This window comes from Stigmatopora nigra, chromosome 8, assembly GCF_051989575.1.
Source record: "Stigmatopora nigra isolate UIUO_SnigA chromosome 8, RoL_Snig_1.1, whole genome shotgun sequence".
NCBI lineage: Eukaryota > Metazoa > Chordata > Actinopteri > Syngnathiformes > Syngnathidae > Stigmatopora > Stigmatopora nigra.
In genome coordinates, this window is record NC_135515.1 from 10,683,643 (window position 1) to 10,696,834 (window position 13,192).

At 37.5% G+C, this 13,192-nt stretch overlaps 1 protein-coding gene across 2 annotated transcripts in view; it reads right to left on the reverse strand.

The window, feature by feature from the left end:
- Positions 1–13,192, reverse strand: part of igsf11 (immunoglobulin superfamily member 11) — a 69,327-nt gene that overhangs the window by 47,503 nt on the left and 8,632 nt on the right. Inside the window, exon 3 of one of the 2 annotated variants that reach the window (XM_077723049.1) lies at positions 3,443–3,472. The exons of the other annotated variant lie outside the window; for it this stretch is intronic. Coding sequence (XP_077579175.1) covers positions 3,443–3,472 — 30 coding nt within the window. The remainder of the gene's footprint in view (positions 1–3,442; positions 3,473–13,192) is intronic. 2 annotated transcript variants of the gene reach the window in all.

The window sequence follows — 13,192 nt, forward strand, 5'->3', positions numbered from 1 at the left end:
TGGAAAACCGATCTCACTGGTGGCCGTACTTGGCATGCTGTTAAATCCATGTGGTGTTTATTTCAAATGTAACTGGATAAAAAATATTTCCAAATTGAACTTGGTTATAAAGTAAGAAGGAAGATGTGTTTACTGCATCAAGTTTCTTGCGAAGAGGCGAGCATGTCCAGCACTCTTCAATTTAATGCTGTAGCGATAGGACCACTAACCGACTCGTAATCAAAACTTTGGATGTGTGAATAGCAGAGGTCGCAAGGTCAAAACGTGAAGAGAAGAGAGTGAAATTGAGAATTGATGGACAGTCAGTCATCTGGCAAATTATTTCTGTAGAGCATCATATATCGATGCAACGTTGACTAACTCCAAACCACCCCAGATCTTCGAGCAAATGATCAGGGTAAGAAAGACAGGTTGAAAAAGATTTTTGAAGAATTCATAATTTTTCAAGAATAAGTGCCATGCAAGATGAATGAATATTGATTATTCAACGAATTTGTAGGATGTAGTCACAAGCATGATGAAAGAATTTACCGACTTTATATATATCATTTATAGCCGGCCGAGTGGTTAGCACGCCGGCCTTGCAATTCGGGGGTCGAGGCTTCGATCCCAGGTCGGTCCTCACTCTGTGAATGTTCTCCCCAGGCTTGCATGGGGTATCTCCAAATACTCCGGTTTCCTTCCGTCTCAAAAATATGCAGGCCAGGCTGGTAGAACACTCTAAATTGTCCATAGGTACGTGTATGAGCGTGAATGGTTGGCTATTTTCTTGTGCCTGGGATTTCCTGGCTCCCTGATTCAGGGTCACCTAGTGCCTGTAGATCGCTGAGATAGTTTCCAGCACTCCTCATGACCCTTGTGAATATAAGCGGTTCAGAAAATGCATGAATGAATGAAGGAATGTATATATATTTCATATCCATAAGGTTATGAAGTGTTCCTATTATGTCGTAAAGCTGAGCAGGGTGCAAATATTTGACCCCACTGTACTATAATGTCTGGACCACACGTTGTTTTTTTTTAATAGAGTAGAGCTGCTTATTCGTAGTCTTTGGAGGAACAAGAGAGCTTCATGTCTTCTAAAAATGAATAAATAACAACTTTCATGGTGTAACGGTAGAGAGTCGTTTGTATGTCCATCTGACAGTTCTGAGATCGAGGTTTCAGTCCCCTGTGGGATCTGAACTTCCTGTGTGGAGTTTGCATGTTCTATCCTTGTCTTCGTGGGTTTTCTCTGGGTAACGGTTTCCTCCCACGTCCCAAAAACATGCATAGAAAGGTGGTTTAATAGTAAATTTCTCATAGGTATGAGTGTGAGCATGCCCGGTGATTGGCTGGTAACCAATTCACCTTGTCTGCCGTCTACTGCCTAAAGTTGGCTGGGATAGGCTCCAGCGACCCCGTTGCATCAGGTCACAATGCCACTTTTGTTCAATGTCCCATTATGGCATCACTCTTGAATTGACCTGTTTCCACGCGCACTGTATAAATGGGGTTAGGGTAGTTGAAATTGACTCAAAGAATGTTGGTGTGTACTTTAAAGACAGGCACAGGGTTGGAATCTAATAGCAGTAATCATACACTCAAACTTTCTTTTGCAGTTTGTTCAATTAAATTTCAACTTAATGCGTTTCATCAGAAGCTTCTATTTTTTTTCCTTTGTTTTATACAGTGCTCATGTAAAATAAGAACAATGTCCCTATTATTACCCCTTCTTACCTCCTGCTGCTCCATCTCTCTCCTAATATTCCCAACCAACTATTGTCCTCAGATCATAGTATTTGAACTCTCATTACAGGCGTGGTAATAGAATTTTCGTGACAAGATCCTCTTTATTACCCGTCAACTGCAGACTCCATTTCTATGATTAGCCTTAGCTGCCTATTCAGCATTTCAATTATGAACACTTGGAATGGCAAAGCCAAATGTGCCTCATTTTACATCAGCGGTAGTGAGCACGGCATTACATTCAAATACACTAATCTCTGAAAACCACTGCAGGAGCCAATGATGACATTGCAGCAAAGTGGGACCCTGAGGAAGATCGCAATAGTGCCTATTAACAGCCATTCACTGCAGTTCAGACCAGCAGAGACCTCCACTTTTAGCATAAATAGAACAGCTGGCAATCATGCAAAGAAATGAGGCAAAGGACAGGGAAAGGCTCAGTGCTGCACGCGTATGCCCCTCTGTGCATGATCTATGCTGTCACTCAGTAGCATATCTGGCAAAATCTCACAATTACATGGTATTGTGTGAAGGCTCCTGCTTTGTAAGATGCGCAGTAAGCACAGGTGTCATGATGTTCAGTCAGTTGTTTTTGGCTGACTTTTTATTTCCTACTTCATTCTTCTATTGTTAAACCAGCTGCTGAACATGGCTCGTGCCATGGAGATGATAATGTCATTAATGGCTATATTTTGGCCATCACCATAGTAGATGTCCATTTTTCTTGTACACAGCTGTATTTGACTTTGCTGCATCAATGTAGACATTTAGAGGTAGACAGCTAACATTTTCCATTTTCTAGTACAACTACATACAAATAGGGGCAGTGGGGTAAATTTGGGGGATATATTTGACTGTAATAAGAGTTTTGAAGTACATGCTTCGTTATAAGTAGATTAAGTACTGAACACGGTATAAGTAGATTAAGTACTGGACAATAAGAAACATTAGGTTGTTGATAATGAGACATGTCCATAAGCATAATAAAATACGGTTACACCAATTCTCTTTGTGGATGGAGTCAAAATGTTGAATAAATTAATCCTATTTCGTCGCCTCCGCATTATAATTCAGGTCTGTGCTTATGTCGTTATGGATGGATGGATGGAGAATCCACGAGAAGCAAGAGATAACTTTAGTTTGAAGGTACAACTCCATTTAGCAGAATCCCAATAGTGCAAATCACTGCTGATATAAGTATTTTTTTTCTGGGAATAAGCACGCTTGCTAATGTGAATAGAAGGATTTTCCTAGTGGATATCATCTGCTTAAACCAACGATTAGGCTTGACCTGCTGTAGCAAATGTTTGTGTGCATGTATAAATAAATAAATATGGTAGAATAAAGGGGATGTGCAGAGAAAAGATATGCGTGGTGACACCCAGAAGGCTAGATGTGAAGGAGCATGAAGAAGTGCAAAAAACCTGTCAGGTTGAAAGTAAGATTATACTGAGAGAAGGTAACTGCTCAAAAGAGGAATTGGTAAACAGATGAAAAATAAAGAACCTAGAGAACAAATTGCTGGGCATGCACTAAAGGTAGTAAAAAGACACAGCAGATGGTAGGGATTATTACAGACTCTGGGCCCTACAGTGGGAAGGCCGCAGATGTAAAACCAGTAGCTTCAATCTGCCACAAAATGGGCAGCAGGTTCACATTACCATAAGGCTGAAACGTTAAAGCAAAAATTGAATGAATGCAAACTGTAAATTACCTTTTCGATTGAGTGAGTCAAATCTTGAACCTGTGAAACGAGAAAATGAAATTGAATCAATAAATTGTTCACAAGTGCAATATTTGCCTAAACATCTGAAATATACATTCTGTTGTGACCAACCCTGTGAAAGATGTATTCAGCAATATCATTTGTATATCTATGGTGTGGTGTGAAGTAGTTAATTTTAAAATTTATGACCTGAAATGTGGAAAGAAGAAAGAATTCGAACAAATCAGAGTTGAGACCAATGAGTGAATAGTGTATGTGCATGTAAGGTAAAATGAACAAGTTACAAAGATCTGCCATGCATACAGTCAATTAAAGAGCTGTCAAACACATGAACTGCTGCCCCAACGAACTTGCACGTGCTTAAATCCTGTCAGCACCCTTCACTATTGGTTTTCTGTAATTGCCTATTGAGCCATGTCATTCATGACTTTTTTTTTGTTAATGTTTCTCGGTATTGTTCATTATTCAAGCCTGAGAGCTTTTGTTGGGAATGTTTAAGGAATCCCATTCTGTCTCGCTATAAAATGCAAGTATATAAATGATCATATTTAAGAATGATGATTTCATGTGATTAGAAATAGCATGGCGTATAACTTGTTTGTCCGGCACCTTACTATTCATTGACGATATACATTTCTACTAGATGGTATAATTTGTTTTCTCATTTAGTATTGTATTATGCAATTATTTAAACAGACTTTCCAAGAGCCGGTCAATGTAATGTCCTCTGAAGTGATGGAAACAGTTGCGTGTTTCTGTACGATATTGACTAGTTATCTGTTCTGACAGAGGACAGATAATTAAATCCTTCGCTGACAATTAGAAGAGAATAATTATTGTGGATGAATGAATGCCGATACAGGAATTGTACTATAATAATTGAATATTTCATTTTGTTGCATAGTTTCATTTCAACCATCAAGGTGTGTTGGCTGCAAGAAAATTGGAAACATGACTGAATAACTAACGATAAAATAACTCTTTCTTTCTCAATGAAATTAAATATACCACATGGCTGTACTACCAAAAATGTATGCTGTCACAATAGAGTCGAGTCGAACCGAATCTAATCGAATAGAATAGAACAGAAGGGAACAAAACAGAATTTTCATTGAAACAAAAAAACTAGATTATGTTGCTCTGTCATCCAAAAATAAAATATAGTCACCATACATAAACAAAATTAGTTATCAGACTCAATGATCCCCCATTGAATTACTTAAGCGAACAGTATTATAAAAGGCAATTTAAAAAAATTCCCTTCACAAAATTCCCATAGCAAATCACTGTCATTCCATAGAAGAGGCTAAAATAATAAAAGAAAACTAGATTACTCGTCACGTTACCAGCGAGAGACAACCTACTGACAAGTGTTCCATACTTGGATTAAAAAATGCACAATCCTTTTACCAGTGGGTAAACATACCTAACCTAAGTAAAAAGGCCCAATGGGGGGAAAAACTGAAGGAAAACAAGCCCTTTAAGGATTTGCAATTAAAAAAAAACTATAATGAATAAATAACATCTGCTCTGTAATTGTTCACAGAGCAAATATAGAAAACATTTAACATTTTCAATCCAAAGTTTTCTGTTTATGTTAAGCGGACTTATTTCATGAACAGTAAACTGCAATATAAAGCTTGTTTCAATGTAACCTCAAAGGCCCTTTACAGACAATTTTGACCCATTAACTGCACTCCAATTGGTTGCAATTACCTAGCTACTGACATTCCCTCATGTTAGTTTCCATGGTGATCAAGACACACAATAAACTTATTCCACTCCTGTATTGGCCTGCTTCCCTCCATCCCCCAAAATAATAATGTGTGGAAAAATATGCTAAAAGCCAAGCATGATGATCATCTTGTCATCAAGTCATCTTGTACCCATTTTTTATGTGTTTTTTAACATTAGTCAGACAGTTATAGCTTTTTCCTCTTATCCTAACTGGTTGATTCCTCGTCAATAATTCTATGAGCCGTACAATATACTAGTAAAATACAATGAAGCATTTATTTTACTTTATGTCTGCCTCGGAACTCACAGCAATGCCTGTTTTGTTTTGCTCTGAACAACAGAAGAAGCTTCAAGGAAAACAATAAAGTACTTGCCAGAGGCAATACTGCATTTTTCACCAGAGGGACAATCATTGGGTAGTGAGCTGCAAAGTTTGAAATGGAACATGCCAAAAGAAAGAAAACCTGGAGGACCTCAAGTTTTTCTTAAAACAAATTCCACTTTAGAATTATAAGCGCATTGTTGGCATGCGTTCACACATGGTTTCATGACCCACGGTGGTCACACCTGATTCTAAACCTCTCTTGAGTCTTAATCAAGTTGTTGGTTTCAAAGAGTCTTCGTTAGAAGTTTGTGTGATTCTTTCAGTTTGGATGCCTTTAGGTGATAATATGTGTCTGCTCAGTTGGCTCTAACAAAGACACACAAACACATAAATAGTGTCCTTGAGGATTTCCAAACCAAACAAATAAAAAACATGAACAACAAACCCTTATAAATTTATTACAGAGATCCTTTTCATTATCCCCTTTCTGTCATTGGACATACAAGTCATTACCAGGAAGGCGGCAGTAGTGATATAAGTGTCCAAATTTGTTTTTTTAATAGAGAGTGATTTCTTTGTTTTATATTCCAGCTTTCAATTCCCGTGGGCCCTAGCCTACATTACAGCACATAGAGAATTAATCTTTCATGATCAGACCTTTTAATATTGCTCATATAAAATTAATCGCTACCTAAATAAACAAATGTATTGTTCAGGTGGAAAACAATAAATATCAAAGCAATAATATTTAAAAGTGTATTTCTTTTAAACAGATTGTGACGTGTAAGCGCTGTTGAGATTATTGTGGTAAATTAAAAAAAAAATATATATATATTTTAGTATTAGTAGGAATCAGTGTTTTATCTTATTTGAAAGAGTTCTCTGGTGGTATTCAGTTGCTTAATGTTTAATATTGAACATGTTTGTTGAAAAATGTTTTAGTAACAAATTGATAAGCCATTATGCAACACTAATACATCCACTAACAAAATCTAATGAAGCTGCACAAAAACTAAACTAACAAACTAAACTAACAATCATCTACACATTTGCATATGTATACCAGATGATTAAGTAAGGACTACAAAAAATAATTCAACTCAACAACACATTACCTTAAACAAGGGTATGGTCTATCATGCAGACAAGACTGCTGCCTTTTAATTAAAAGTCATGCTTTAATTGGAATATGTGTAAAGAAGAATGCATTCATGGCTGAGTCTGATTTAATGAGAAGAAAACACAACATTGCCTAATAATTTTTTTTAAAAAACTCCTTCAGTGGAATTGAAGATGCTAGACATTCGAATCATGTGTCTCTTGTCATACTTCTGCTGCGAATTTAAATTAGTTTGACACTGTTTAATGCCCAATCTGGGAGGTTGGCAGCAAAGGAATGGATGTTAAATTGGTTCCTTCACTGCCTACCTCCCAGTTCAAATAGATTGGACATCTAATACTGTCAATGGCAACCAGTAAATTCAAATACATACTTGACACCTACTACCCTTAATAAACCTTATCAGTTTCTCCTGGCATGAACTCACCTGAAATGGACAATTGCAAAATGGGAATGAAAAATGGGGGAAATAATGGATGTCATGTCACTATGAGTGTGCCCGCAAGTGCAAAGGAAATTACTGACAGCATGTCAGTCCTTCTGTCTCTGATTGGTTGTTTTCCTCAGATGAGAGGGTCTTTTGCAGAGACAATCACAGGCACCAAATTGGGCCAGAGAGGGCAGATTTTTTTTCCTCACATTTCCTTTTACTGATATATCAGGCTACACATAGGGCTACTTACTAATCATTTTATTCTTGTTTTAGGTTCCTGTTAAGCCACACTGACTGTTACAAAAAAGTATTTTAAAGAGATTTATTGATTTGTTTTTAAATCGCAATCCCAGGTTTAACTGCAAATCAGGTCGCATACTGTACCTGTGAATTGCTGTGCAACTCCAAGTGCATTTTTGATCAGTTCCTACTTGGTGAAAATTATTTATAATCTTGCTCATCTACTTGGTTTATTTATGTGAGATATACACTCCCTGATACCTAATCTGAAATAGAACTATGCTAAAAATGTTATATTTGATCTTATTACATAGAACATGACTACTGAATACATTATTTATATTGGCCTTTAAGTTATGGCCGTGGAGTCATTTAATCGCATGTGATTGGAATGGGATATTACGGTTATTTCAACTCAGTGTGCTAGAAAATTAACTAAGATTTACTCTGTGAAAGCTTTGAAGCTGCATTGCAACTCTGTTACATTTTGTTAATGTACTTGTGAATGTGAATAAATATCATAGAAATACATTTCATATTGAAATATTCAGTTCATTGCCATTTTTTACTGGAATTTCTGTAAGCATGTTGAATTATGAATCAGAGGCAGCAAGAATATACAACCGAATAGTTTGAGTAAGTTGATCGTAAGGCTATTCAGACACTCCTCAATACAACACAATAGAGTATAAGACACAGGCTGCTTTCTTAACAGGATTTAATGACCAAAAACCAAGTGCAGCTGAAACACATGTAGTAATAGCTGACATTTGCTCCTATCATGATCACAACGTCAACTGATTCTATTTTACAAGCGCCCTTTATCAGAGTTTTTTTCCAGGCCAGAGGCAGGGGATACCCTGAATTGGTGGCCAGCCAATCACAGGGCACAAGGAGACAAACAACCATTCACACTCACACCCAAACCTCGGGCAATTTAGAGTGTCCAATCAGCCGACCATGCATGTTTTTGGAATGTGGGAGGAAACCAGAGTACCCAGAGAAAACCCACGCAGGCCCAAGGAGAACATATAAACTCCATATAGGTGGACCGACCTGGATTTGAACCCAGGTCCCACACTGTGAGGCCAACGCCCTAACCAATCACTCCACCGGGCCACCCATGTTAAATTCTTAATATTCCAATATATCATCCCAAATGAATATATTTTTTTCCCAATACTGGTCAGCCTTACTTGACACATAATTATTCTGAATTTGGTTGGTGAACTTCATGCTTCAGCCTCCTTTTTTAGAAAAAAAAATCTGATTCTGTATTCTAACTCTATTTTCTCCGATGTTCCAATATGCATGTAAAGTCCTTTGAAGTTTTTTAGTTGTCCTCAGGCATCAAAATGAGTATGTGTGGCTGTCCATATGTGCCCTATGATTCTCTGCCCACTAGTGCACTGCCAGAAAATTGATTCCTAAAATCATTATATGTATCAGACCTCTTCCTCTTTTCTTACTATTAACTTTTAGCATTACAAGGGCAGTGTGGCCCGGTAGGCGAGTGGGTAGGGAGGGGGTCGCCCTCACAGTTTTGGAGTTGAAGCTTTGATCCCAGGTCAGTCCTCACGGTGTGGAGTTTGGCTAATATGCAAGGATGAAGCAAATATTCGTAAAATCTCCCAATTCAATTTATGAGAATCTCATTCTTTTCAAAATGCCTGTGCAGATGGACAGAATGCTTAAGAGGCCAATAGCCGTGTTTGCACTGTTTAACTCGAGGTGAATTGTGCCAATGTAGAGTCGTACTAGGGCCGCTACTGCTTGCTCAAGTTCCTGGCAGAGAGAACAAGGCCTGCTTGTTTTCCAGGGACCTGCCAGGAAACATAATGCATTCAAATGCTAATGAGCCAGTGGACGCATGGCCAACATAACACCTTGTCCTCCCATAAGTGTAAGGACATCTATATAAGTCAAACACAAGTACGTGATCGAATACACACACACTCATGAAGACCCCCCCCATACACACACATTTGCCATACAGTAAGCCAAATACAGACTGCTCTCTGTCTGGTACAGAAGCGCCTGATCGGTCTCATCACCAAGGAGACTAGCGCTAAGCGGGCGCCTGGCAGAGACAGACTGCCATTTAGTATTTAGGACCCCACAAAGCTTTCAAGCAGAGAATAGAGGCCTTTTTTCAATAAAAGAGAACATTAAACACAAAGAAATGCATTAGTCACAGAAAATGAATGTGTTTGAGATTTGCACCAGAGAGCAAAGAGGGAATGAAGCAAGGCAGGTTAGCAACAGATTGACATGGTATAAATATACCTGGAGAAATAAATGAGCAAAAAGCAGGACGTGAGGCAAAGAGATTGTTTTTCCTAGAAATTGCCGACTGAATAACAACAGTGTGTGTTTTGTCTAAATAACATAAAGCCCCATTTGAGATCAAATGTCACGTGTAAATTTCACCTGACGTCATGAACGAGGGATTCTATTAATACTCATACACACCTGAGCCTCCACTGGGCATGGGAGAGAAATCATGTGCAAATGAAGTGCAAAAATCTGGTATTTTTATATGTTATGTTTATGCATTTTTGGAGAATGAAGGAAGTTGGAAGAGGGAATTAGATTAGATAACTTTAGTTATCCCGTATTTGGGAAATTTCCTTGTCACAGTAGCAAGAGGGTGAGAATACAGACACAGAAAAAGACATTTTAGACATAAACAACTAGGTAATAAATACGTTAATAAATATATAAATACATAAGTAAATATATAAATAAAGTAATACATTAATATGTAAATAAATTAATAAATATGTGTGTTGATGAAATATTACATGGGAAAACTGTAAATTACTGCTCTGTCTTGTGAAGTGAGAGTAACAGATTTAGGAAGTGTTAAATGGCTTAAACTCAGAGGACGTTAAAATGTGTCAACGCCTGATGTAGAGAAGAAAGACAGTCAAAATATAACCAGTTGTAAATGGTTATGTTTTCCACATTTTTGCCAACTAATTGTGACCCCTGCTCCCACAACATTATCGTTTTATTCCTAAATGTTCTGGTCTCGTATAGTATTCCACCCTTCAAAAAAAATAAAAATGAACAAAAATTGCGTACTTTGTCTGTATGTGGTTTACGAGATATTCAGCTTGCATAATTTTACATACTTTACTCACTTTGCATTCACTTCCTACTTTATTTTTATGAATGCTCTACCGAAATTCTGTTTTACAATAAAGGGCAAAACAGAAGAAGCTCGTTCTACAGAGACCTGCATTCCATCTAAATACCAAGAAATTGCTCTGAAACAGGACAGAGGCCCATGTTAATAAAGCAGCCTTCTCCAGAGTACAATGGTGTCATTGATCATTGCATGTCATCATTAAAACAGTGTGTTTCATCTCACAGCTTTAATAAAAGGAATATGCCAACCGTTTACAAGCCAGAAAAGATGGATCATCTAATGTTGTGCCATTGATTATGAGATATGTTTATAAGAGTCTCAGAGTCCCCAAGAGAACACTCTCTATTCTTCTCATTCCTCTCTTCATACTCACAGTTACTGTCCATCAATATTCTATACACCACAACGCTCTATCATCCTCAGAGGCTTTGTGTCATCACATTACAATGGAAGTGATAGCCAAGAGGAATTGCACTTGCTTGCCATAATTACAGTTGTGATGGTGCACGGACAGTAACAATTTAATAGTCTCTGGGTAATTAACCCAATTGAATAGTTGGTGGCTGAATGGATTGTTTGACATTGCACAAATGTGTACCGATGCATGTGTTTGCATGCGTGTGTCTTGTGTGTGTGTTTCTCCATGGATACGTTATTAAATACTGCAAAAATAAGTGCAGTGAATTGTCTAATGGATCATTAATTGTTGTAGAAGAGGTGCATTGCGATGGCTTTGAGTAGAATTCTTCCAAATGTAATGCTACAGATATTTTTCAGGGGCAGCCCGGCGGCTGAGTGATTAGCGCGTCGGTCTCACAGTGGGAGGCCTGGGTTCAAATCCAGGTCGGTCAGCCTGTTCGGAGTTTGTATGTTCTCCAAAGGTTTGCGTAGGTTTTCTCTGGGTACTCTGGTTTCCTCCCGCATTCCAATGACATGCATGATAGGCTGATTGGACACTCTAAATTGCCTGTAGGTATGAGTGTAGGTGTGAATGGTTGGTTACAATTGGCAGGGCACCAATTCAGGGTGTCCCCCGCCTCTGCCCCGAAGTCAGCTGGGGTAGGCTCCAGCACCCTAGTGAGGATAAAGTGGTTCATAAAATGAAATGAAATGAGATTAAATATATTTTTCACTAAAGCCATTGTTACTGTTTATTGATTTAAATCTATTGATCAGTATAAAGTGTTCAAAATGACTTGATTTTTTTTGGACAATATATCTCTCATGGCGGCCTGGGGTTATTGTTTGAGTGGTTAGTTTGCTGGCCTCACAGCTTTGGGAGCTTGGGTTCAAAACCATGCTCATTACATACCCTTTTATTTTCTGAAAAGAGTTTATTGGAGGTTTAAGTTTTCCACCTGACACAACAATGCTCTAAAAATGTAATGATACATTTTCTCCACATGGCTCACTAATGAATTTTAAATCCCGGCTGCCTCTAATGACACAAAACCTACAGGTCCGCAATCAATCAATGCACTTTATTAACCTTGTGATAAATATGCAGAAATACGACTAAAATGATGTATAATTTTTATACATCTTTAAAATATACCTACCATTATTGTCATCTGTCCAGGAATGATGGAGGAGTAACAATATTCATTCCGAAATTAATTACTGCGATTAATAAACCATGACACTTTAAAAAAGTCATGAATAGGGTCTCCAAGTATTGATGCTTAAATACCAAATTTCATGCTGAAAGTAATAAAAAGTAGTATTTTAGTTAGTGTCTTCCCTAAAAAGAACAGTGTGCAAAAACTTGAGACCTCCCTTCAGGCATTTTAAAAAGGCTATTGCTTGACTAATTCAATAATTTAACTATGGACTTTATTATTATTATTAAAGCAGTGCTACATGGGCATTTAAGAAAAAGTGATGGTGGAAGCTAATGAGTAACCTCATAATGAAAATGTTGATGAACAAATTCAAATATGACATACTTTTTTCACTTTTGTAATGGCTTTCACATTTCACTTCAACATTCTAGAGTACATATGATTATTTGAATATGGCTGACATTGAACAAAGAAGGGTAATTATTAATGAACCTATCAGGAATGTACTTACAAATCACAAACCAAATTAAAATGGAAACAGTAGACAGAGTAGAAAAACCAAATATTCCAACAGAAACCAGATTGAAATTCAAATAAAGTAGCTCCAGCAATCACATCTATCTGATTGCCACATTCCGTGTATATACCTCAGCATGCCTTCCACTCAGTGTTCATGCACCCTGCAATCAAAAGGAAGTTAACAGGTAGCAGAGCAATTCATACCATGGCCAATATCGCAGATACCAAAAGCACCTTAGAAAAGTGCTAAAAAGAAGTGTTTAGCACCAAATACGTTCCTCTTATAATTTGCTTTAAGAACATTGCTGTTCCCAGAGCTGCTCTTTCCAGGACCATTCCAATGCTCACTTGCATACTGTGAATTTGCATCTTTCTCAATTAATTTTGAAGGAATACGGATTACAAATGTTACACACTGTTTTACTTTTTTTTTAGTTTGTATAAAAGAGGAAACTTCATCCATCCATTTGTCCAAAGTAACATCAACACAGAGAAGTAATATCCTATGTGCTGTCTTATTAAAAGTGATGGAAGACGTCTAAGTAATGTTAAGCTCGACCTTCTTAATAGATCGAATGGTAGACTTATTTACTCTAAAATTGAGCGAGATAGCAGTACAAAAGTTCCCTTTCTTTGCCATATAAAGAA